The 27,328-nt window shown below is 40.4% G+C and overlaps 1 protein-coding gene across 2 annotated transcripts in view; it reads left to right on the top strand.

Moving 5' to 3' along the window:
• The window catches only part of MMP16 (matrix metallopeptidase 16), a 180,010-nt gene that overhangs the window by 122,300 nt on the left and 30,382 nt on the right, over window positions 1–27,328 (top strand). For both annotated transcript variants that reach the window (XM_083623336.1, XM_083623335.1), the window contains one exon: window positions 18,298–18,436. In XM_083623336.1, coding sequence (XP_083479462.1) covers window positions 18,298–18,436 — 139 coding nt within the window. The remainder of the gene's footprint in view (window positions 1–18,297; window positions 18,437–27,328) is intronic.

Genomic DNA, 27,328 nt, shown 5'->3' with positions numbered 1-27,328 from the left:
TGAGTGCTTCAACCCAATCACACAGGGAGTTGGAGAATCTGCAAGACAACCCCAGAGACCACCAGGAATAAGGTCTGAACTAAAGTTCTCAATGGAGAACTTTCTGCTCAACATTCAAGGGAAATGATTCCCCCCCCCCCAAAAAAAACACTCTGGTGGGGACGTTCTTTTTAGGAAGCAGCAAAATAAATAAATAAATAAAAATAAATAAAAATATTCAGTAGGCCTTCCCTTAGCAGCAGCAGAAATTGACAACCTATTATATTTTGCTGTTTTCTCTGGTAGTGGCAGCAACATAACTTTCCTCTGTAAAAAAGTTCTGTTCTAGGAGCTTTGGGAGGGTGGTGGCAACACCTCCTAGCAACCACTACGATTTCCACAAATGCTGTGGTACAAAGTGAAATCATTCTGGTGGGGGAAATGGCAGCTAGTGGCTGCAGAGAAAATGTTCACTGACACTAAGGCAGAAGTCCTATCCTACCCCTTCGAAAAACCCCAAAAAAACCGCAGAGCTGCTGCCACCGACACTGAACCTCAAGAAATTTTGCTCCCACTCTGAAAAATCACTAACTCCACCCCTTTATTGAATCACTCGATAAACAGTAGGCATCCATTCCTTACTCCGTAATTTTGGAGACCAGTTACTTTCAAGAAGATTGGGGTCTGTAAGAGTTTACTCAGTGCCCACACTAGAAAATGAGTTACATCTGACCATTCCTTAATGCACATTTTGAAATTTCTTTAAACCCCAGTCCTTCCCTAATTGATTTATTCTTTGTTTTCCATGTCTTACCATAAGTCACATCCACACCATGCAATGAAAGCACATGGGCTCCCCGCCAAAAAAGAAGAATCATGGGAACTGTAGTTCACTCCCCCCCGGGCTACAATTTCCAGCATCCTTAACAAACTACAGTTCGCAGGATTTTATTTTTTGGGGGGGGAGCCATATGCTGTCAGGAGTCGTCCTACTCTCGAGTAGGACCCTGGGAGAGTAGGACGACTGGCATGTTCTCTCCCTCCTGGTCGTTCATTCGGGAGCTTCAAAAGCTTTCTTCTGCCCGAACATCACAGCGACTGATGCCAACAGACATCGGCAGACTTAGGGATCTGCAGAGTCTGCGCAGTTCGCGTGACAGACCTCAGCAACTCAGCATTTTGGCTAATCTACTTTATTTACATATAAACACACACGGAACACTGCAACATGGTTCCCTCTCTCTCTAGCATCAGACAGCAAAGAGAAAGAACAAAGGACAATAGTCCCACTTCACGGAACACAGTAACACAAACATCCTGTCTCCGTCACTTCCCACTCTGTGGAGTCAAAACATATACCGCCATGTGATAGACAGCAATCTCATGACTGCAGTCACAGAGCAGGAATCTTAAGATATGCTTTCAGTGCATGGTGTGGATGTGACTATAATATCCATGTTAACTTCTGCTTCTTAATACGGTATAATTAATTCTGCATAGTTTGCCCTTGCTCTAGTTGCATTTAATTTTGAGTTTTAGCTAGCACTATTTTCTGTGCAATGTGTGATGTTGTTTTGTTTTCATTTTCGTGGGCTGGCATGGAAGGGAGCGAAGCACATAATGGCCTTTGACCACTGTTAGTCTTCATTTAGTTGTTGTGCTTGTCTTGTTGCATTTGGAAATATTGCAAGCTTCAGACAATTCCTTCAGAACAGCATCTTTAATGGCGTTGCTTTCACTCCCTTGGGAACACTTCTCTAGTTTCAGTTGCATTTACATCTGAATAATACATACGGGCATGTACATATTTCTCGAAATAGTATAACACTATAATATGTTCAGCTGTAGAGGTATTATCCCTATTTATGTTAATTAATCATGCTCATTCAAAGATGGGAGAGGACTTTTCAATGAAAAATAATTTATTAGAGTACCCCTTACATAATTTGTAGCAAGTGCTCCTATAACTGGATTTTTTTTCTTTTTAAAGCTTGTAGTGATCATAGAAGATTAACACAATTTTACAAAACATAAGCTTGATTAATTGCAGAAGATATAAAAAGCATAGTTCGTAACATCCCCTCACGCTTGGCTGGAAGTGAAACCCTCCTCTTGGAATCCAGTTAATCCCACACTCTGTTTTCTATGTCTTTGTATGTGAGCTGTACAGTGGTACCTCAGGTTAAGTACTTAATTCGTTCTGGAGGTCCGTTCTTAATCTGAAACTGTTCTTAACCTGAAGCACCACTTTAGCTAATGGGGCCTCCTGCTGCCGCTGCGCCGCTGGAGCACGATTTCTGTTCTCATCCTGAAGCAAAGTTCTTAACCCGAGGTAATATTTCTGTATTCTGTAACCTGAAGCGTCTGTAACCTGAAGCGTATGTAACCCGAGGTACCACTGTATATTTTGGGGGTTAGTGGGTGCCCAGTGGAAGATGGGAAGGCACTGATAAGTGTGAACAAGCAGATAGGGATAGGAATTACGAGGACAAAGACTTCAGAGGTCTATTTAAAAACTCTTCAGTATAATTACTATTCTTTCCTGCTTTGCCATGCAAACCGCCCTAACTGGCTGGGGGTCCAAATATCTGAAGAACTGCATACTCCCACACCTATGCACTAAGATAACCTTTCTTTGTGTTCCATTTTTAGGAGAAATACATTACTTATGTAGAAAAAACATGGACCTTTTTGTGGTGGGATGGATGAAATAGTATTATCGCTGAAACTTGTTATTTGTGCTGCTGATTAGTATGGCCATAGCTCAGAGTTTGGTAACCCAGAGCTCAGGTAGATAATTGCCTAGATGAGCTCCATGAATGATACACTGATATACAGAATGGCATTTCCTGAATCCGTTTCCTGTAATGCCACCCATAGATTATTACTCCCTTAGTTTTGAATTAAGATATTTTAAAACAGTTGTCAGAAAATGAAAATCTTTTTATTGAATCATGGCTTTTTATCCACTCCAGCATTGAGAAGGAGTATCAGGCTGGGCAATCAGGTCCTTACGAACAAACAGTATTTCTATACAGTGGTACCTTGGTTTACAACCATAATCCGTTCTGGATGTCTGGTTGTAAACCAAAACAGGTTGTAACCCAAGATGCGCTTTCGCCAATGGGGCCTCCCAAAAAAATGGGTTGTAATCCAAAAAAAGGGACACGCACTTCCAGATTTGACGTGGTTGTAATCCAAAACGGATGCAAACCAAGGTACCACTGTATCTCATACACTTAAAGTGTTATCGACAGTCCAATGGACAGTTCAAGTTCTGAAACAACTAGCTGTGCTGTACATTGTTATGCCATTGATGGGAAGTAATTCCAGCCATGTTTTCTCACATTATTGATGACCTCCTAGGGATGTTGGTTCTCTATTATTTCTTATTACTTAGCTGTGTATTCCATGCAATGTTAATCAATGTCATCTAGGCTACTTGAGTAAGTCCTGTTGAACTTAATGGAACTTACTTCTGACATACAGCAATGGATTATTGAATTCATTGTCCATAAGCGTCAGTATAGAAGTCAGTCTTCAGTTTAGGTTACATGGGTTCAAAGTTCGTATTGTGAATTTGTAAGATTTGCAAGTTTCATGGTGTAAGGACTAGTTTTTTATTCATTACTTTATAAAACAACATATATAGAAATAGCATTACACAGGTAATCAAAATTACATGTTTCCATTTTTAAAAAGTCTGTAAAAGCTGTTGTTGTAGTTAATGATGATGATGATGATATACTGACCAGCTATGTAGAAAAAAATGAATAATGATTTCATATTGAAAGTATTGCAAAAATAACACTGATTAACTGGAAGCATAGCAGGTGTCTGATTGTATGATTGCATGATAGTTCCTATTTAGTTTCCATATCTATATTCGCAGCATGACTAATCCTCAAGTATGTAACTATGTTGAATATGTATTCTCAGAAAAATAGAAGTACATGAGCATTTTTAATAGATTGGTGCTGTTGAATTGCAATTTTGTTTCATTTGGATGAAAATGGATATTTTTAGAGGGTCTGAGTTTCTAAATCCAAGACTTAAAAATTCAGTTCTTTAAAGAAATGTGCTGAGTTTTTCGTGCTGGGGTTCCAACAAACTTGCAGGACACAAATTTAGAAACAGGGAACCCAAGATTAGATTGTTGGTGGGAAATAAGAGAGAGGGGGGGTTCAGTGGTTTAGGAGAGAAATAAAATGGAATGATGAACATGAAAGGCTTCTTATCTGTGGAAATAAAAAGGAAAGGAAAAAGCTGGGTTTGTAAAGTGGCAAGAGATGGGAAAAAGTAGGTACAACAGGTAGAAGGGGGGGAGAAATAATAGGACATGCCACTTTGTGCTGAAAAGAGAGAAAGTTTCAGGGTTTCTTTGCTTTAGTTTATTCATCCTTAAACAATATTAATGATTACAAATCACAAAGATATAAAAATATGTGGGTCAAGAGTATAAATGACCAAATTAGAAAAGGAGGTGGTAGTATTGATATCAAAATTGTGCACACCTTTCCAAAATTCAACAAAGACATCACTCAAGTCACAGATCTTTGGTTTCTGTTGCATTCCATCCCAGTCAGGCAATTTCATTCATTATGATAACTGCAAAACCACAGTCGTCTTTGTAGTTGTGGTCTTGGTATTCTTGGGACGTCCCTGTTTGAGGGCTATGACTAGTTCAGTTGCTGCATCTAACTGTTAAATGTTATACGACATGCTCTGGGTAAATCTTTAACTTTAGTTAAATTCCAACAGCATTGGGTTGTTTTTTTTGTTCCAGTGTTAGTGCATAGCCAGTCACCCTCTAGATGTCCCTTTTAATTTGAATCTGAAGGGTCTGAATACTCAGGCAAGATCACCACCTATGTAATTTGTCTGCTGGCACTAAGCCACAATTCCGGCACTTTCTCGCATCTTCTTTCCTCTCTCCCCTATGAGCTTAGTAGAGGAAAGGTGAGATATAATGTCATCACGTTGTGCATTTCCTTCCCCCAGCAACTGGAAGGGGATTTCAAAACATGATGATGCTATGTCCTGAATGTTACACGAGGGAGACGAGAAAGAGACGTGATGGGACAACTGGTTTTGGTGCTGAGCACAGCTTGGTTGTAATGTATAGTCCCAGCCTCAAGGGGCAGCACCCCATGCTCCTGGCTTCAGGATGCAGCATGCCATCTGGACCACAGGAAGCATCCTAGCAAAAGGCAGAGACTTCATTCTCCAGGACACTTTAGGACAGCCATTCTCATCCTTGGGTCTCTAGGTGTAGTTGGACTACAAGTCCCATCATCCCTAACCACTGGCCCTGCTTCCAGGGATGATGGGAGTTGTAATGCAACAACATCTGGGGACTCAAGGATGGGAATGGGTGCTTTAGGAGGAGGTAGCCTGTTCAAGATGTCAGCTATGAGAGTTGTTTAGTCTGCAGAGAATGATGTGTCTGCAGGGTAGGAATTGGACCTGCTGAAATAGTGTAGCTGATCCCCTAAATGGACTTGTATTGAATGAAAACAGGTGCAGAATGGTCTTTATCCCCTCCCAGCTTGACTCCTGTTGTGTTGGGTCATGCTTCTAATGTACTAAGAGGCAGTGGTCCATGACGACTGTAGAAGAGCTGTACCTGCAGTTATCAAATGAATGATGTAATGTGTGCATTCCCCATTTCTGTCCAGTTCTTGAATCACTTACATTTACACCCTATTTACTTTGAAATGACTTCGACCATTTCACTGCTTTAAAGATCCAATTGGCTTTGTGAGATTGCAGCAACAGAGCTAATGTTCTTTACTCAGGTTCCTATAAAAACCAAGCAATAGGAATTTCAAAGACCCACTAAAGCTGTAGCTAGTAGAGTTGGCATTTTGGAGCCTGATTCTGAATACAAAGGAGAGTCCTTGACTTAATCTTCAATATTATTTCCTTTTATATGTCCCCCCTCTATTTTATAGCCAAATAATACAGTCTGATGCCCCCAACTCACATCAGATTGGAGTGTTTGTGGGATTGTACCAGTGCCAGCAGCCAGGCTGGGAATCAGTGCAGCCACCATTATTTATATTGGCTTTTAACAAGACAGATGTAATAAAGATAATTTAGATGGGGTTCTGCAGAGGTGCTCTGAATAAAACTGTCCTGATTGTTCACAGAAGAAGATTTTGGCATCACAAATACATTTTTGGAGTCCCTGGAGTCCTTTGGAAGACCCCTCACAAGCTTACTTCTTTTTTTTAATCTGTTTGAATCAAGAATCACATTATGAATGTAATTATGTCAAATAGTCTATTAGATTTGGCCAATTCAGAGCACGGCACATTGTCTTCATTCTGGGTTCCCATCACTCTGAATGGTCACTGCTATTGCATGCTACCTCCTCCTCCTCCTATGTAATATGAGACAAAGTGTTTGCTATGTTTGCAGGCCATGGAAACAGGCCTTCACCTTGGGTGATTTACAAAGAAGATTGCCAAGTCAGGGGTTTGGTTTAGCTCAGACTTAACTTCAAGCTCGCTTCATTCTGCAGTGACTCCCAGCTTGTATAATGCTCTCTTCCAGGGACGCTCACCTGACTCCCTCATTATATATCTATATGTGCCAGGCAAAAACATTCATCCCAGGCCTTTGGCCAATTAAACAACCTATAGCTTTCTAAACTGACTAATTCAGCTAGCTAGCCGTGGTGATTATCTAATGTTTATTAGATGGATTTCCCCTAAATTGATTTCTGAAATTTGAATTTTGTTGTTCATGTTTTTATACTGTATTTTATGCTGCTTTTACAATTAAGTGTTTAAAATTTGTTGTTAGCCGCCCTGAGCCTGGTTTTTGAACCAGGAAGGGCAGGGTATAAATAAATTATTATTATTATTATTATTATTATTAATGGGGTGGGGGTATTGTTTTTGTTTGTTATTGTGGTATGCATTTTTGTGTTTTTAAAACCACCCTGTGATCTTTGGACTGAGGTTTGATGATGATGATGATGATAATAATAATAATAATAATAATAATAATAATAATAATAATACCTGAGTTGTCAAATAGCCCAACAACTTGAAGACACTCCTTCAATCCTTCAGCTCCCTGCTGGCTCCATAGTTTGCTACTGCTGTCCCCTTCACTTATTACTGACTCCTCTTCTACCTCCAACTGAGGTATGCTAACAAGACCCTGCCAGCCAGTTGCCAGAAACTTCTCTTATCAGAGGTTAGAAGATGATAGTTGGGTGGAGGGAGCAGCAGAGGTGGCAAATGACAGGTCCAGCAGAGAAGGGCAAAACCGAAGGGCTTCAGCTAGCATTTGTTTGCTGGTACATCATCAGTTTTGAAAGTAGACTTGGAAGGGCATCTACGGAACACAGTCTTAGATTACTGTGATGTTATCTTATGCATCTCCAGCCTTAGGCCTTTTGGCTTCTACTATTAAAGCAAAGGTGGCACGGCTCTGCACATGACTTTTCTGAAAAGAAGTGTTCAGAGTGATGATTATTCTTGCGGGCAGGAAAACCATCCAGCTCTGACCCACTTACCAAGCCTAGGTTGCTATAGCTTTATGACACAGGCTGCTTTTTATTCCACTGTAGCGAAAGCAGAATACAAAGATTCCAAGGTACTGGTTTATAAGAAAGGAGGAAATAATCGGTAGGTTTCCTCTTTGCCTATGAAAGGTGTGGACAAATAAACTAAGCATGCTGGCAAGTTAATATTTGGAACTGGTTATGATACGTCAGCCAAAACGTAACTGATTTTGCTAAGAGACATATTTTCTGTGTGCAGGTATTCCCTTGTTTTTCAATTCTCCTGATCTTACGTGGCCTAATTTGCAAATCATACAGAAGCGTGGTTGTTCTAAGCAGGTCTTCAGATCAAACTAATAAAATGTGGCATTTGGCTGAATATGTAAGAGTTGCAGAGTCTATTGGCTGGAATAAAGGACACTGGAGTGGAGGCAGTGATGGTTGTAATATACACGGAGCTGCTGAATTCTTTCTGGCCTTGGGGAAGTCATTTAATTTCTTTTCACTCCCATCAAGCTCAGACAGAAAAATGAATTTTAAAAACCCACAACAAAAACAAAAAGGAAAGAGGTCTACTGAAACGAGGTCCTGCTGAAAGAGGTACTGTCCCTGAGTGCAGCTTTCCAAGATAAAACTTACTTTAAATTACTGTTGTTTAGGAAAGTGTTTGTCCTAGAACTTGGTAGCTAGCACAGATGCTACCATTGCTGCTGTCTTTTGACAAAAGGGAGAAATGTAGTACAAGGTGGTTAAATGTCAAAATAAGTCTGGTTTCCCGCATTCAGTGCAAGATTGATTCTTTGACCTGCATATTTATTTAATTAAATGCTGTTAAATGTTTGATTGAAATACTGGTGCGAATAAAGCTTTTGTTTATGTTTTTGAAGATTGCATTTTAGCACCTGCCTTTTATTTGTCATCCTGCTTGCATGATAGACCAGCAGACATTATAATGGCTCTTCAAAACGTCCATGTGGAGCAGGCCTAGGGGTCACTTACATGCAATCAGGGGAAAACACTCAAAGGGGCTCTTCGGAGATAATGCTTCTGGCTTAATTAACTTAATAAACCTTCTCAACTGCTTAGATCTGTGGGACTGGCCCTTTTACAAGTTCCACATAATTATCATTCCACACTTGCAAAGGATCCATATTTTAGCGTGGCATCGCCTACACTTTAGAATTCCTCTTCCATTTATATTAGGCTAGTTCCTTAACTGTATTGTTTTTGGTGTCTGCTAAAAACTTTTTTATTGTTCCAGCAAGCCTACCTGGGCCTGTAATTTTGACACATGCATTTAATAAGTATGTGTTTTAAAATTAGCATTTTAAAATCTATACTTTTATGGAACTTGTTTTTTGTGTTTGTTTTGTATTTGGTATTTTAAATCAATGTTTTAGATAGTTATTGTAAACTGCATAGTGGTCTCTTGTTGTTGTTGCTGTTGTTTAGTCGTGTCCGACTCTTCGTGACCCCATGGACCAGAGCACGCCAGGCACTCCTGTCTTCCACTGCCTCCCGCAGTTTGGTCAAACTTATTTTCGTAGCTTCGAGAACACTGTCCAACCATCTCGTCCTCTGTCGTCCTCTTCTACTTGTGCCCTCAATCTTTCCCAACACCAGGGTCTTTTCCAGGGAGTCTTCTTTTGTCATGAGGTGGCCAAAGTATTGGAGCCTCAGCTTCACGATCTGTCCTTCCAGTGAGCACTCAGGGCTGATTTCCTTAAGAATGGGGAGGTTTGATCTTCTTGCAGTCCATGGGACTCTCAAGTGTCTCCTCCAGCACCATAATTCAAAAGCATCAATTCTTCGGCGATCAGCCTTCTTTATGGTCCAGCTCTCACTTCCATACATCACTACTGGGAAAACCATGGCTTTAACTATACGGACCTTTGTTGGCAAGGTGATGTCTCTGCTTTTCAAGATGCTGTCTGGGTTTGTCATTGCTGTCTTTGTCCATGGAGTTTTCTTGGCAGGGATACTGGAGTGGCTTGCCGGTTCCTGCTCCAGGTGGATCACGTTTGGTCAAAACTCTCCACTATGACCTGTCCATCTTGGGTGGCCCTGCATGGCATAGCTCATAGCTTCCCTGAGTTATCCAAGCCCCTTCGCCACGGCAAGGCAGTGATCCATGAAGGGGTTTGTTCTAGTAAATGGTATATAATTTTTGTTAAATAATAAATAAATAAAATAATATTTTGTTGAGCCAGAAATTAGCTCTGTCTCTTAGTCTGTGCGCTTCAGAGTCCAGCTTCAGCAACTCAGTCTTCATCTGCTTAAACTACTGTTCTCAGTTGCATCTGTAAGCAGAGAAATGTGATGTAACATCTGTTTACTAAGTGAGCTCAAACCAACATTGAACCACTGTTTCAGACATAACGGCTGCGTTCAGTTGTCATGTACTGGGAAACGAAGCAGGGAAACATGGCATGATCCATGGTTTGTTTGAAAGATGGAAACTTCAACCTATGATTTCAAATTCTCTTATTTCAAACAAACCATAGGTAGCCTTAACCACAGTTTGTCAGTATGGACAGAGCAGTGAACTGCAGCTAAGCAAAAATAGTAGTGAATGCTTCCAAACAACTGCACTAGAAGAAATGAGCAGGGAGCAAGCAAGCCCAAGGATCACCCAGACTTAGTCACATCAAACTAAATTCTGGTTTAGCATGATGCCTGAATGGATACAATGGGAACAAACCAGGATCGATCCACTGGATAAAGGGAGAGGAAAGCACCTGGATCCAACACTTATACCCTACTTAACAAACTATAACTCTTTAAGCCAGGAATGTAACATCCAAACTGGACCGAAGTGTATCAACATCAATCTGTATTTTAATCATTATAAATATTAGGCAGAGTCATTACACACTTTTCTCCAGAGTGTAAGAGAAAAAGGTTCACAAATGTTAATAGGAATCCAACAAAGGACATCAATTCAGTGCTTGGTGGAAAGCTGTAGCAGATTTTAAGGACATTAATTTTTCGTTTGGGATAAATTAAGAATTGAGTCCTCAGACTATAAGAACCTGGAAGAGAAATTTCTACACTATGGAAGATTTTCCAAATTGCTGTTACAAAGTCTGATGAAATGGGGATTTTGGTGCTACAGATTAGTTTGGAAAGCCCATATAAGGCAGAAGTGAGTGAAATTAGAAAAGAATGTGGAGACATTACAAGAACATTAACAAGCGAATAAGAGCAATATCCACAGTGAGGAAGCTAGATACTTTTAACAATATGGAGATACGAGAACTATATAGCCTGAGAAACAAAAAAGAGGAATGTGGTTTTGGACCATTTACAAACCTTATAATTTTCTGATTGACCTAAAGTTTTCAAGAAAAGGTGTACAGCTGCTGTTAAATAATTATCATGTTTAGCGTCGTGTATCTTCTGCTATTTCTTGATTTTTTATTGCAATGGTAACAAGGGGGAAATGGAAGCATTATAAGGGAGTTGGGTATGTTTAGCCTGGAGAAGAGGAGACTGAGAGGAGATATGAGAGCCATCTTCAAATGTTGAAAGGGCTTGACATGGAAGATGGAGCAAGCTTGTTTTCTCCTGCTCCAGAGTCTAGGACACAAATGAAGTACAAGTTACAAGAAAGGAGGTTCTAACTAAACATCAGGAATAACTTTCTGACAGTAAGAGCTACTCGACAGTGGAATGGACTCCCTTGGGAGGTGGTATACTCTACTTCAATGGAGGTTTTTAAACAGAGGTCAGATGACCATCAGAGGTTTTTAAGCAGAGGTTGGGTTTTTAAGCAGAGGTCATGGGTGCATTAAGTTAAGATTCTTGCAGTGTAGGGGCTTGGACTACTGTAGATGAGCCTCAGGGTCCCCTCCAACTCTACAATTCTATGATATTTTATGTTTAGTGAGAAGCTTTTTCACAGTAAAGCAAAATGAAATGCTTACAAACAAGTTGTAAAGTGTGCTTTTTATGCCCATAAACTACAGAGAGTGCTTAACTGAATGTGGTTTCCTGTCGCCTTTTGCCCATATTGCGACTTCCCTGTATTATGCTGTCCATAGAATGCCAAAGATATAATTTGTGGCACGGTTTGTGCTGCATCAGTTCTTTTGGAATGGGAGCATTGAACCAAAGCAATATTTTCTGTCTCCCTCAAATATAGTACCTATTGCACAAAAGCAGTACCCAAGGTGCCACTGATCTTGTATTTTGTATTTTGTGGGCAAATGTGTTGGTATATTAAATGAGCATTCAATAAACAGAAAACCAGTAGAGCAGCAAGCCTTTATGGACATAAAGAACATTGTATTGATTTGCAGTGGTCACGGGGAGTTAATAGACAGAATAGAATTCCCTGCACTGGAACCTAGCCATGACACTGAAATAAAACCAGAAATTGTCAGGAGGCCTGTTAGAGGTTATGAAAGAAAGCACTGCACGTTTGCATAAATTACTAGAAGGTTATACAAAAAGTCTATATAGTGCATATATGTATTAGCATAATATCTATATAAAGTCAGTAACATGAAAGGTATGGAGCATGACTGAGACCAAGGAATTACTGTTAAGGTTTCCAAATTTATTCAGTCTGAATTTGGATTAAGCTGAAATGGAGGCTGACCTGAACTGAGGTAATATCCACAAAATGTTGTTTAAATCACAGTTTGTGGGTTCTGAATCTTTTCTCAAGATGTACTCAACTGCTTATTCCACAGAACATCCAGAACTATGCAAAATCTATATTTGGGGCCAAACAACAGATGATCTGTGAATAAGATCCATGAATCTGCCTTCAAGGAGGCAGATTGGGAATACAGTGCTTCAGTAGGAGAATTAACCTTTTCCACCATGACATTTACCCAATGAAAATTCTGGTTGGCATCCGCCCACCTCCCCCAGCTGCTATTTGGAGATACGTGTCCATATACTGTTACAGATTCCATATGTACATTTCTCTCTACACATCCCAACTGGCCCAGAGAATATAGCAGTTGGAGGAATGATTTTTTTCATTGGACAAATTAGTGAGGGGGAGGGGAAATCCCCTTCCCCATAGTGCTAAAGTCCCATATTGAATTCCCCTCAGCACAGCTGCCACTAAAATCCTTTAAAGATATGCACACTGTCCTCTTCGTGGGCTTCATCCCATCACATTTGGCCTTTAGTCCTCTGAGTGGACATGCAGGCTTTTCCTTCGTTCTCCATAAGGAAGCGGAGGGGAAAATAAAGATGTTTTGGAGCATTAAATTGTTCTCTATTTTGGCACAGCCTTCACTGTTTAAGGTCAAAAAGCATAGATTAAATATAACTCCTTCTTCTGCCTCACTTCTAAAGTAGATATTGTCAAAATAAAATAAATACTTTACACACACATCAAGAAATAACTGCTGTGCAAAATTGCCCTCTGTTTTTATTCTTGAAAGACCTGGTTCTTGAAGCATTATATTAGCGTGAAGTCTGTGCCACAGCTCTCTTGCTGATGCATATGCAGTACCTTGAACAGAAAATTAGAGGCTTTCAGTGTTGCGCTGCCACTGTATTTCAACGAATCTTTTGTCAGTGGTGATTAAAAAAAAAGAAATACATAGCATGATAAAATTGGATTCAGGTTCTTAGTGTTTACTGGAATGTACCAGCTCTATGATTTTCTACTGCACTGAGGCTTATATTCAGAAAGGGCCGATGTCAGAAAGATAGATAGGTACCTTCACGACAGGTAACGTGTAGGTTGATGGGTTTTACAAAACACCAGAGCTGTCAGCGTGACTGTTGAGCGCCTTCACTAACTTCAGATGCTTGAATAGGGGGCAAGGAGGGGCAGCACTTTATGATAGTATTCTTTTTGACATGTCAGCTTCTAGCATCCCTCGAGTATGTTATTTCATGTTGTCAAATTGGAGCCGGGTAAGGAAGTTTGGCCTGTGTCCATAAACTTCAAAGCTTTAGGGAAATATGTGGAGAACTATGTCATCCACATAGATTGACAGAAGTGGTGTGGTAGGTTTTCACCTCAAAAGAACATGGTATAATGTTTTAGCGCTGTAACTGGGGGTTGTATCCATTGTTAAAGTCATTTACAGTAATGTGATCTTGTGTACTTTGCAACACCCCTCCCCCCAAAAAATCTCTTATTTTTGCACGAGAGAATTCATAAGCAGGTTGCTGGTAACTTCATTGCACAATGGATAGTGCAATCTGTTGTGCAGTGATTGGATCTGTTGTGTATTGGATTCTGGTGTTGCATTAGCATCCACTAATGCTAGACCCTTTTCGCTAGCAAACAGAGATACAAACCTAAGCTCTGATTTAACTTGTATTTTTTGGTTGTGCTGCCAGTAATTTGTTTGGTTTATTACTTTTCTATTAAAAAAACAACAACTTGTTTTAGTGATCTTAGTTATTTCTCTGTTTGGGAACTATTTAACATAACTAACTACTTCATAAAGTTGTGCAGTCCTGATATATGGGCTTTCATATAAAAGAAAAGCTCATACTTTGATTTTTCTACAATTCCTTGTTATCTGTTTTTGTATCTACACCTTCATTCACAAAGAGAATGTTACTGATATTCTCCAGCCATACACTCTGTCATATTCTCATCCGTTGCTCCCTTTCCCCTCTTCCTTCTTTGACTACTGGGTATTAATTTTTTTAAAGCTACCTCATGCATATGTTGATATTGATTGCAGTTGAGGCTTATTGTTGTTTTTATAATGGATGCATTATTTCATTTCACTTTATATGTCATCTTACTGTTCATATTGTATGCTGTGCTGTAAGTTGCCCTGTCCTCTGATCTATAGTGAGGATGGGGTGTAAAAACTCTCTGTAATAAAGCACTGCTTCCTTCAAAAAATCTCAACTGTTCATATATAAACTGAAGACATCAATCTTTCAGTAGGGAGAAAACAGCATTTTCAACATCTCTTTTATGAATGTGAAATTCAACTGAGTATTGTGAACTGCCTTGCTTCTTGAGTTAAAGATCAGAAGGCTATGGAAGAAAATTGTGGTCTAATGGAGGTAGAAATAAATATCAATCCTTTTCAACAGCAATCTGTTTCTGGCTTGCATGTTTTCACATCATATTAAATATAAATGAACTTTGTGTAAGAGAGAAAAAAGGAGGAAAGGAAATAATAGCACCAAACCTAATCTTTAGGGATGACAAAAAGGAATTTGCCCTGAGAGACTTACCAGTGCGTCATTTTTCCCAGAGCAGCATCTAGTCCCCCTTTGATTGATGACACCTCAAAAACTTCCTCTGCAAACTGTTCTAGGCATTTGTTAGTGTCTGAGTGAAAATGTGCTTCCTAATGCCCATTTTGAACAGGCCTTCCCTTAACTTTATTCCCTGGCCTCATCTTTTGCCCTTAAATAAAATTTTAGGTGGTTGACAACTGTGATTTGAGAAATGCGTTTTGGTTAGGCATTTCTAGAGATCTGTTTCCCAAAGAGAGAATTTAATTTTTCTGTTTGCCTTTTTTTTCATCTTTGAAGTTGAGCAATTAATCCTAAAAATTGCTTTACTGTCCCCCCTTAAGTTGCTGCAGTAGATCTTACAGCCCGGAGTGGCTCAAGTAGAAAAGGTTGGCCTAACAAGCCACATAAACTTTATGATGTGTGCATATGAGATATGCTTTAGTTAGCAATGGATAAAAATTGAACAAAACTCTCTTGAGATTTTCAGGATTTCTGATTATGCCAAGTTTTCATACTAGCGTCCTCCCCCCAAGAAAGAAGTCTTGTAATCCTCAACAGAGTTTTGTTAACTTTATACTCATCACTAACTAGAGCATCTTTCACACCCAGACACCATAGAGTTTATCTGACTTATTTGGCTTCATAAGAACTGAAGGTGGCTCTGGAAGGCCAGTCTAGTCTAGCATCCTGTTCTAACAGTGGCCAACCAGATGCCTATGGGAACACAGTAAACAGGACACAAATGCAACAGCACTTCCTCCATTTGTGATTCCCGACAACTGATATTCAGAGATATATTCCCTCCAGTACTCAAGGTGCAGCATAGCCATTGTGGCAGGTAACCGCTGTTATCATTTCCCTCAATGAAACCAAAAAAACTGTACAAAAATGTATTTATTAGAAGAAAGTGTGCATGAAACTGCAAATATTTAATGAAAATAGCCTACATAAATGTGTATATTAGGGAAAGGTCCTCAAAAAATCAGCAGCTATATCAATATTTGAGGTGCTTGCTGCAGATAGCACCGCAGTGACTTTCTGAAGTTCCCAGAGGCATGGGAGTAGGAACTTTCAGGCTGGCTCAGGAAATACTTCGGTCTGAAATCCTGGAGAGCCACTGATAGTTAGTGTAGATTGGACTAGAGAACCGACATCCCATGGGCTGGATTTGGTCTGCACAGCTGTTTGAACCAGCCGGCCAACATCTCCTGAGTGCCGTCCCTCTTCAGCAGCAGTCCATACATGGTCACAAAAATGCTCCCATTGGGAACTCCCACTTCATGCAGTAGCAGAAAGGAGAGATGGGTGGATCATTGCAAACATGATCACGAGCTCCCTGTGTTGGGAAAGGTGAGCTGCAAGGTGTTGAGAGCCAATACTTCAAGGTGCCTGGATTGGTTCGAAAAGAAAAAGCTCACTCTTCACTACTGCTAATCTGCTTCCTGGTCTCCTGGGAGGGGACAGATCACAGGGAGGGAAGTTCTAAGCAGCTGCTCCTGGTGATCTCTCACACCTGTTGCCCAGCTGATTCGGAAACAGATGAGCAGTGGCAAACTGGCTTGTGTGTGTGTGCACATGCATGAGAAAGTGTGGAGTGATCCCACACACTGTCAGCTTTGTCCATTCTCATCACCATCATGTGGAAGGCTGGCCACAAGGAAATGCAGAGAAAAGAATCTCCTATCCCTGATCTAGATGGACCAGTGGGCTGGCTTTGTATGCAGCAGTGTTCTTTGTGCCATGAACAACCAGTCTCGGAAAATGCAGGAACCTTTTGCAGAGGGGAAGGCATGTGCAGTACAATATTTCAGGGCTTTGGTTTAATTTGTGTCAGGTTACTAGTGATTATTCTTAGCACTTGTGCTGAATCTTGGATTTGTGAAATAAATAAGAAAAAGGGCATCTGAAGATGTGTCACGTATTTTTTCCTGTGCTGCTGAAATTCACCCATATGTTTAGGATGAAGGAGCAGAGCAGTTGGCTGGCCTCAAGGAAGACTTGAGCCTGGAAGATTGCCTTTGTTTGTATAAATTAAAGCACTAATAAAAGAGCTAAAGTCATTTAGGAAGGAGAAATACATTAGGTAAATAGCAGTAATCCATTAAAGACTAAGGAAAGAACAGCCATGTAGAAGAAGAAAATTGTCTTCCAGTTGTATAATTATAGCTGCATTTAACATAGTACTGTAAATCCTGGAAGATAACCAACCAAATAGTGATCTTTTTTTTTCTTTTCTTTTCTCACTTACAAAGATGAACTGCTTTAGTGTTGATGCTGCTTCGCAATTTAACAAACACATGTTTTTCAAAAGCAGTGAAAAAACGCTGAAGAGCCACCTGACTTTCACTTGAGGATAGTGATGACTTCTTTGTTTTCACCTCAGAGTAACAATACTAAAAGACTGTATGTATGTATGTGTGTGTGTGTGTATGTATAGATGTATATACACACGGTAACCTCTAATACCTGTACACATGTATGCATTATTTTCCCAAAAGCTTTGAAGAAAGAGAAAAAGAGGGAAACAACTGATGACGCTATGACAGTTTCCCCATTAACACTGTAGTTGGAATGAGGGTTGTGTTATGAAAACATCAGGTTAACAATGGCCATTCATTCAATGGATAGTAACTTGTAGTGTGTTCTCTTAGACCATCTTTCTCCCAGACTAATCTTTGCTAACCTGGTGCCCTCCCGTTGTTCTGGAGTACAACTCTCATCAGCCCCAGCCAGCATACCTTTCTTTGCTCACTATCCTTATTTAGCGTTGTGTGTTTCCGTAGATTCAATTTGGGCCTTAAGCAGAAGCATTTTGTTTAAATACTGTTCAAAAATGTATGCATGGAAAACAGTGTATTTCTGATGCCAGTCTTGATGTACCATCCACCTTTTTTTAAAATGGAGGAGGGCGTATGGCTTATTCCTAGGATTGCCCTGATTAGATGCTATGTAATACAGATACGTCAGGAGGTCAAAGCTTCTTAGTAGTGGCAATGTGGGTGGTGGGCGAGGCAATGTTTGGGCTGTACAGACACAGTGGCAGAGCCAATCTGGTGCTGCCACTGGTGCACCAGTGCATCCCTGAGTTCTCCAATGCATTTAATAGGTAAGGTAAAGGGACCCCTGACCATTAGGTCTAGTCGTGACCGACTCTGGGGTTGCGGCGGTCATCTTGCTTTATTGGCCGAGGGAGCCGGCGTACAGCTTCTGGGTCATGTGGCCAGCATGACTAAGCCGCTTCTGGTGAACCAGAGCAGCGCACGGAAACACCGTTTACCTTCCCGCCGGAGCGGTGCCTATTTATCTACTTGCACTTTGACGTGCTTTCGAACTGCTAGGTTGGCAGGAGCAGGGACCGAGCAATGGGAGCTCACCCCATCGCGGGGATTCGAACCGCCGACCTTCTGATTGGCAAGTCCTAGGCTCTGTGGTTTAACCCACAGTGCCACCCGTGTCCCACTGCATTTAATAGGCCAGTGCTAATTAAAACACATGCTGAAATACAGAAATATATTTAAAAAATAGTTGTCCGCAGGTAAGGCTAAATAACATTCTGTATCTTTGAAATGGTGGTGCCTTCAAATGTTATAAGAGGTACATTTGTTTGTTTCCAGGATCAGTGGTTTTGGCGTGTCAGAAACAACCGAGTGATGGATGGATACCCCATGCAGATTACTTACTTCTGGAGGGGGCTGCCACCAAGTATTGATGCAGTTTATGAAAACAGTGATGGGAATTTTGTTTTCTTTAAAGGTAAGAAGTAAAATTACACGAAGAGCCGAGTAAAAATTCATTTAAGAAACTTGCTGACATGTTGCATTTGGAGAGTTATTACATGGAAATGAGGATGACCAACCACAGAAGCAATTTTTGGAATATAACTTGTTTACACTCCTAGATAAAGTGCTCTTTAAATCAGAGTTAAGACAGTAGCCGAGTCTTCCTACGAAATGCTGCCCACTGCAACTGGGGAAGCTATAGCCAAGATCTCCCCACAGATTTCTCTGTATTCATCTGGGACCTTGTCAGGAAGGTATCCCACTTGGAGAAAGGGTTTCTGAAGCTATGAGTGATATCGCTAGTAACTTTCGGGTTAGACTAGAATTCTGACACAATGGGAGTGTCTTCAAAGGTTTGGAAGCTGGAATTACTTCAGTATATGGCTGCCAGATTACTGAGATTAGTCACTATGGTCCTATTGTGTCTGTGCTGCATCTGTAGCTCCTGGTCTGCTTCTGGAATCAATTCAAAGCAACAATTTTTGACCATCACAGCTTAGAAACAGGGCACTTGAAGGACTGCCTATCTCCATACATACCTTCCCATACTCTTAAGAAATTCAGTAGAGGGATCTCTATGTGTGCCCCCTTCCATATCTCAGGTAAGGCAGGGAGCTACCATGGAGAGTCTTCTTAGTGGTCAAACTACAATTTTAAAACATTCTCCTCAGAGCATCTTGCTTGGTACCCACTTTGTTATCATTCTGGCAAAGATCTTTTTATTTTCCCAAACTTTTTATTTTTTTATGGGCTTTGTGCTACTTGAATTTTCCTACATTGCTGTTCATTGTTTTATAGTTATCATAGCTAAATTGTAACCCCCCCCCCAGTGTAAACTACCCTGTTTTCAGCCTGAAATCTTATGCACCTTTACTTGTGAATAAGCTCCACTGATCATAGCGGGAATCAATTCTGGATTAATATGCATGGGACTGTGCTGCTGGTTGTGCAATTTTTGTGCTTTAAATAGCATGAACTATAGAAAGATACACTTCTCCCCTCTAATTTTCCTTTCCCCCCTTCTAATCAGAGTTACTTAATTTAAGCATCAGTTGTTTATCTTGCTTATCATGTCACCTGTGTTATATTATAATTTATTTCCTTCCAATACAGTGACATTACAGTGTTCAGGTGGGAAATGAATTATTAATAAAGTTCCTGCTTTTATGCAAATATTTGTCATAATTAAAAATTGCATAAAGCCCAGAAAATATGGCATGTGGAATGAACTGTTTTTCAGCAGCCTGTGCCCCCCCCAATTTTTCGGTGTGTTTCCCCCCTTTTTTTGCACCAAGCGTCAGCTGTTCCTTAAAATTAAAGGTCTTAAATATGCATCTAATTTGAGTGTAATGTGAAAATTATACTGTATGTTGAATAAATACTAGTTTATCATTGCAACCTGCTCATTGGGAGTGAAAATCCGTGTAGGATATGATTATTTATAAAGCGAGATTTGTTAAACAAGCATTTTTTACATTAACAACAATAAGGGAATTAGATGAAAACGCTCAAATTTAACTGTGTAGTTAATAAGGACTGAAAAATACTGTAGCTCAAAAGGTTTGTGAGGAGGGTAGATGAAACGCCATCAGGGACCTTTAAAACCCCTAGTAAAGATGTTAAGAAGAGGGTTGCTGGATCAGACCACAAGCATGATACAAACATGGCATAGTATCATCCATCTTAATTCAAAATGGCTGCTCTGTTGTGTGCATTAAGTTTACCATACCTGCTGGGCATGCTGAGATTGTAGGCCTTGCAGAGCCTATTCTGTTCACACAGTGGCCAGCCAGATGCAAAATGGTAGCCCATAACCAGCACATGAGCACAGTAGCACTCTCCCACTTGTGTTCCCCAGGGACTGGTATTCAGAAACACCCCGTTCCCACCCCATCATACTTACATCTTCTCCTGCACCCCAACTCCATGGCTTTCTTTCTTTGATTCTTTCTCCCATTCCCAGCTCTGTTGTTTCTTTCTAGACCCCAATACTTCTTGCTCTGTCACCGCTTTATAGCTCTCCCCTGAAACTGCTTTCCTTTTCCCCTTTCTCTCAATAGCTTCCTCAGTGTCTTCCCCTTTGTCTGAGGTAAGTTGCAGTTGTTGCTGTTGTGGCCAGAGCTAGGCACATCAACTTCTCTTTCGGCTTCCTTTTTTTTACCGTAGCAGCTCCTTGGGAGAAAATAATGGAAGTTTGGGGGGGTGGGATACAAAATGGTGGGTTTCCAGGTACAGCTATAGCTGTCTCTTTTTGGAGGTGATTGAGTTAACCAGCAATTGGCCAAGATCGAGGCCTTGTGAGGCCACCACCATTCCCTGGTGATTGTTCTCATAAATGCCACCATTCATGCACATGGTAATCCATTGCTTAGTTGCGTCAGGGGCGGGGAAACTATGGCCCTTCAGATATTGCTGGACTCCAACTCCTATGAGCCTCAATCAGCATAACCAATAATTAGGGAAGGTGGGAGTTGTGGCCCAGTATATCAAGAGACCACAGGCTTCCCACTCACACACCAGTTTAGTAAACATAAGCAATGGAAGTGAAACCACTAGAAAGAGAGAAAGTGTGAGCACTAGCAGCAAAAGTCAGACCACTAGAGAGAATGTTAATGCATCATGAGTTTGGAGTTTTAAGCAGACATACTGTTGGCATCATTTTACAAAGACACAAAGACATGCATTTTTATTTCAGTGCATTTATAATACTAGTAAGTTTGCATTCTGCATATATAGATTTCATATTGTTTTCTGACATTCCCACCCACCCTCATTCCAAGCTGGGTCTGGTTCAGGCATGTGAAGAGGACAGATCCTGCCTTCATGTAGTATGTTTCAAGGATGTCTTCACTTGACTTTCTAGATGTTAGAGTGTGTGGAGAATTTCTGTCTAATTGGTTTCTAGTGTTCATACTTGAAACTTCAGTGTTTTAGGGGACAGGGAAGTGCCCCAATAGTGTCCATAAGTGAGTTAGGTTGTAGCCCATGTTAGTCATACTTGGAATTAATTAATTCATTGAAATGAATAAAGATGGCTGACTTAGGTACATTAATTTCAGTGAGTACTCTGAGTAGAACATAGTTGACCAACTCAATGTATCTTCATATGTATGATGAAAGCTGCATTCTTCCTGTTTGCTAAGGACCATTAGCTTAGACTTTGAATATTCTTTCACAGTGATTGATAGATGGCCTGATGAAGAAGAACCATTTACTGTAGCCCAACTCCATTTTTCTCCTATGCTCTGAAATAGAAATAATGAATCTTAGTCACCAGTCCCGTGCACACTTTCTTGGGAGTAATCACCATTTAACTATATGTTGCTTACTCCCAAGTAAACACTGCCAATTTGTTGTCATGTTCACTGCTTTTGTAATATGGTCCACTGGCATCTGTTGTAAGAGCCAGCAGACACACACTGCAGACAAAAACATTTTTAATCTTCAGAAAAGGCCTGAATCTTTTCCTCCCCATGTGTTATGTTTATATTACTGCATGCAAACCACAGAATTCAATCATGTTTTATTACCATGTAATGAAATTTCAGAGTAAGATGAGTCTGCAGAACCATTTTTCTTTTAGATTTATCTAATCATTTTACACCTCTCAGAAGCATGTTGTCCTCTAATCCTTCTCTAGAAGATTACTTTTACTTTGAACCCTTAAGCAACTTTGAAACAACTGCCTTTATTATAATATGGCAAACATATTTTGTCCGCACTCTTTCTTAGGAAAGTCCCTTACATAACAAATTATGGGTCCTATGAAAATCACTTAGTGAAGGAAATGTCAGTTGCCATTGGCAAGGCTGGTTTTTTGTGGATATACATTACATTCCTACCACCCTTCTTCCATTTGATATAGCTAAGCCACTGTCCTATATCTGTGGTAGGTTCTTCGTCACAGACTAACATGCAGTGCAATACTGTTGCTGAAAATTCAGATTTGCAGGGGCAAATTTATGAATCCAGTCTTAAACATTGGGATAGCTCAGTTGGCAGAGCATGAGGCTCTTAATCTCAGGGCTGTGTGTTCGAGCCCCACATTGGGGGGGAAATTGCTGCATTGCAGCGGGTTGGACTATATGACCCCCGTGGCTCCTTCCAACTCTACGGTTCTATGGTTCTACCACATGGTCACATTTCCATGCTAGACATCCAGCATGCTAGATAGTATAGGTGACTGTGGCAGCACAGCACTTGGGGCTATTTAGGAAAATCTTCAAAGGGAAGGAGCATCATCTGACCCCCTTCCCAGAACTTTGGGACAATATGGTCCCAGGGCAAAATGAGACACAACAGAGGAGAGTCTGTTTTTCAACCTGAATCTGTCCTAACCTGAATCTGAGGAGACCAATTTAAATGGCAAAAGAACATGTCTGATAGGAACATTAAATGCTCCCCCTCCCATAATTTACTGCCTCTAAGTCCATATCCTGAGGCACTGTTCTTTCAACTAGACTCTCTTTGAGCCAATGCAAACAAAATAAATGATTATCAATGGGGATGGGAGGAGCTTCTAATTTCTGTGGGAAGCCTCAATAAGAGGCCAGTATAGGCTGTGAAATCCTCATGGTTGGCTTTCTTCATGGAGCACAGTGACGTCCCATGGTGCCTTGTCTTTCCTGGGTCGCTTTTCATGCTTCTGGTTGAGCACCACTTGCTCAGGTCAGTGTCAAAACCAATTCTACCACACACAGAAAGTCTGTCTGTCTTCACCCTGTGTTTCCTATATCATTATCTCCTATCACAGCCTTGCTGTCTGTTCAGTCTGTGATTGCATGTGACTTCTATTTAGTTATTTTAATTTCATTTGGATTCTACATTCTCCTTTTAGGCCTATGGAATCCTAAGCCATTTTCTCTCAAGCCAAGACTTGGCCAAAGGGCCATTTAAACTCTTGTAATGCCAAGCCAAAGGGGAGAGCTTTGCCAAGCCTCTTTCACCATTGAGGCTGAAGGAGAGGAACTTCAAAAGGCTATGCCTTGCCTGTGTGGGAGAGAGCCAATGGGCAGAGCCAACGTTTCTGGCTTTTCTCAGCTGACCCCTATTTTTTTTTTAAATCAGTTTTAGAAATTTCTCAAGAACATGAAGCTTTTAAAATATATGGTTCAAATATTGTTTCATAATACAGTGAATGGGAAATCTTAGACATTCTAGCACTTAGTTATTCTTTTCTTGCCCTGTGTACCAAAGAAAAAAGAAAAAAGGGATAATCGGCTCAAGCTGGATTCATTTCATCTATACTCCTAATAATGTACCATTTTACAGAGGAAGATCAATTAATTAAAATTCATCCGACAACTGAGAGTTGTTGTTGTTTTTAATTCACACGTCAGTGATTAGAGTTGTATAATGTTAAAATCTGCCTGAAGACCCCTATTAAGACTATATATCCACATACAGTGGTACCTCTGGTTGCGAACGGGATCCATTCTGGAGCTCCATTCACAACATGAGTAGAACGCGACCCGCGTCTGCGTGTGTGTGGGTCATGATTCACCACTTCTGCGCATGTGCATGATGTCATTTTGAGCGTCTGCACATGCGCGAGCCGTGAAACCCGGAAGTAACCCGTTCCATTACTTCCGGGTCGCCGCGGAACGTATCCTGAAAGAACGTAACCTGAACCAAACGTAACAAGAGGTATGACTGTACATTGAATGCGTAGAAGAAGGGTGAGTTGGGACAGGCTAGCTGTAGGGGGGCAGGGGGTCAAGGCTCCTCCAAAGCTCTGCACATGCACTCCATGGGGCATCTTCATGGTACATCAGCCCTCCCTCCCCATGGTGTGTGCGAGTGACGTCAGCATGCCGTGGGGCGTGTACACACACCGTGAGCATGCTGTGGGGTGTGCTGACAGCATGCATGCATGGCGCAGTGACATTGCACGGCCCCGGACCCGCTCAAACATGGGTCAGCTTTCAGAAGGCCACACACCAGTTGCAGGTGAGGCCAGAAGAAAACCCTATCTCTTTAGTACAGTTGGTATATTCAAAATATACCTATTTTGAAATGTATCTTCCTTCTATGAAATCTTGGCTGGATTTCATTAAAGTGCTGTATGGCCATTCAAATATCGATTGAAAATAGCATTTTACTATCCCAAATGGAAGTGTAAAATATCATTTTAAGTTGATATTTGAGTGAAAAAATGAAACAAATAGCATAAAACCCATGTTTATTTATCTATTTAGTGCGTAGATATGTACTTAATCTTCTGCATAACGGCTCAGAATGTACAGAAACTTTGCTGTTCGGTAATATAGCATGAACACCTAATTAAAATATAGCAATATTCTTTCATAGCATTCCATGGTGGTTTTCCTGTAGGATAGGTAATGAGGAAATGCCAGATAAGTCTGTAAATATTTTTTAACTGGCAGGGATGCAGATTGTGAAATTCTTCCTAGTGTGACAAGAAATTTAAGCAGTGCTAAAAGCTAACTGTCAAAGGCATCGGCAGCGCTAAAACTTGTGCCAAGCCCAAATGCAGCAGTAGCAAAGTTGTTGTAAAATTCACACTGGTGCTGCCATAACTTTCAACACCACTCATCCCACTATTTGACAGCTTCATTTTGAAAGCTAAAATTTACTGGCAGGATATGGGTAAGAAGCAAGTAACACTGCCTGCATAGAAATCAATTCAATTCAATTCAAAATCCTTTATTAGGCATAGCACACCACACAATATCAAACAAACATCATGTACAAACTGTATAAAATATGGGCTCAGTGAACACAATTTATCCCAGTCCTATTCTTAACTCCAAAAATAAATTGATGTACATAGATAATATAATACAACACAGCAACATCACCTACCATTAAGAACCACTAAGTCTCCTCATCATGGCCCACTCTTTCTCCATGGACAGCACTCAAAAATTCAGCCACCACAATAGTAACCTGATCATCGCTGTCCGCCAGCAGGTCCTGAACAGTTGGTTGTGTAAAAATCTGTCTATTAAATTCTAGGGCCTCAAACAATTTTCCTCTGGCATAACTGCCAAAATCACAGGAAAAGAATATATGCTCCAGAGTATCAGGTTCCCGCCTTCCGCACTTGCAGAGACGCTCTGATTCTGGGATAGCTAAGTATCTTCCTCTCACTACCACCGAGGGAAACATGTTAAATCTGGCCAGCATAAACAGCCTACACGATTCATGTTTCTTCAGATTTGTCATGTATCCCTTTTGGAAATCTCTACACAAAGGGAGATTTAAGTGGATAGGAGAGCAGGTGCTGTGCTTTGCAACCTCAAGCATGGCAAGAACACTTTTTTTCTGTAAGAGTCTTCCTGATAATTTCCCATGTATCTTTGGGATCAGAAATTTCAAAATCAGTTAGAGTGAGCCCTATCGAATCCAGTTTTCTCCTACAAGTCAATGATAGATTGTGAATTGCACTATCACTTAAAAGATCGTAAAGTAGAGAATTAGGGGATAGGGCTCGCATAGAAATCCAGGGATTTTATTTTATTTAAGTGAAGCAACTGTAAGGAAAAGGCCTGCTGAAAGCACAATGGATATGTGATACAGATAGGATGAGCTTGAGGATCAAGTGAAGTCTTGTAGATAAATGCAAAACAGCAAGAGACATTTGCAGCCCAGCTTCTCACCTGTTCTCTCTGTGCCACTGTGCCATAGAACAGCTTAATAGGAAGGCTGGCCAGAAAAAAACCCTGTTGTCTGCATGTAGTGTTATGCAATATTTGCAACACTGTAAAAGAGTTTAACCGAAAGATTAGCATCTGCGCCTACTAGCTCTTGAAGGCCCTTGAAATCACATGGATGGATTAAATAGCAAGACTGTTTATTCAAAGAAGACACCTAGTAGGTCTTTTAATTCTTTCGACATATTTTCAATCCTCCTTGTGACTTTTTGGAACCAGGCTCAATGCTTCTGAGAGAGCAGATTTATTTGTCTTTTCTTTGAAAATTGAACAATTTGGCTATGGTACCCTCCTCGTAATGTGTTGTATTGAATTATTGTTTGGGGGTTATGGGTGGGGTTAGTTTTTTATTGTTTTAATTGCATTGTGTTTCTATATGCTGTAACCCAACTTGGGACCTTCTTGAAGGGTGGGTAATAAAAACAAATAATAATAATAATAATAATAAATTTTAAAAAGTATTTGCTTTGGCTCAGAGATAGCAACTTGCCTAATGATTCCTGACTGCTCTGAGATTTGAAATAAGGAACTTTCCAGTAACCTGCTAACACTTTTAATCTCTTTGCTACATGAGGTAAATATAAATGTCAATGTTAATTTTATAGCACTTTTAACATACAGATGGAACACTTTAGAATCTCTCATACTTAACCTTTCTAAAGCCCTGAGATAAAGGGCATTGATATTCCCATTGTACAGATTCCAAACAGAGGGTGTGATAGTGACTCATCCAATGCTGTTTGGAGAGTTCATTAGAGGACTTATCAAATATTACCCCTCCACCATAAGGGCTGTAGGGAGAGGGGGAGAGACAGTACACACATTTGGGCTGAAATGCATGGTAGAGACAATACAAATATTATGGCCTGCCTTGTTCAGCACCCACCTAACTAAACTAAACTGTGCTCACCACAAAGAGTGATAGATAACGTTGGAACTGATCCCCACAGGTAAATTTTTCAACTTGATAATTTTTTTAAAAAAAAATTTGCCTGCTCCTTATCTTAAATTCCTTTTCAGTATGCACTTCTCAGATTGAAGGCTCTCGTTCTGTTTCTTTGCTGAAACTCCTGAAATGTGCAGCTCTCTGACCTCCTTCTCCTACTGAAATCCAGATGCTTTCTCATATAACTCCTTAAGCTGAAGAATCAGAAAATAAACTTTCTCTCTCAAAGAAACCTGCAGTCATG

Source organism: Podarcis filfolensis (genome assembly GCF_964270895.1).
Source record: "Podarcis filfolensis genome assembly, chromosome: 7".
Classification (NCBI taxonomy): Eukaryota; Metazoa; Chordata; class Lepidosauria; order Squamata; family Lacertidae; genus Podarcis; species Podarcis filfolensis.
Note: the sequence above shows the minus strand (reverse complement) of the source record. Positions and strands in the feature narration are given on the sequence as shown.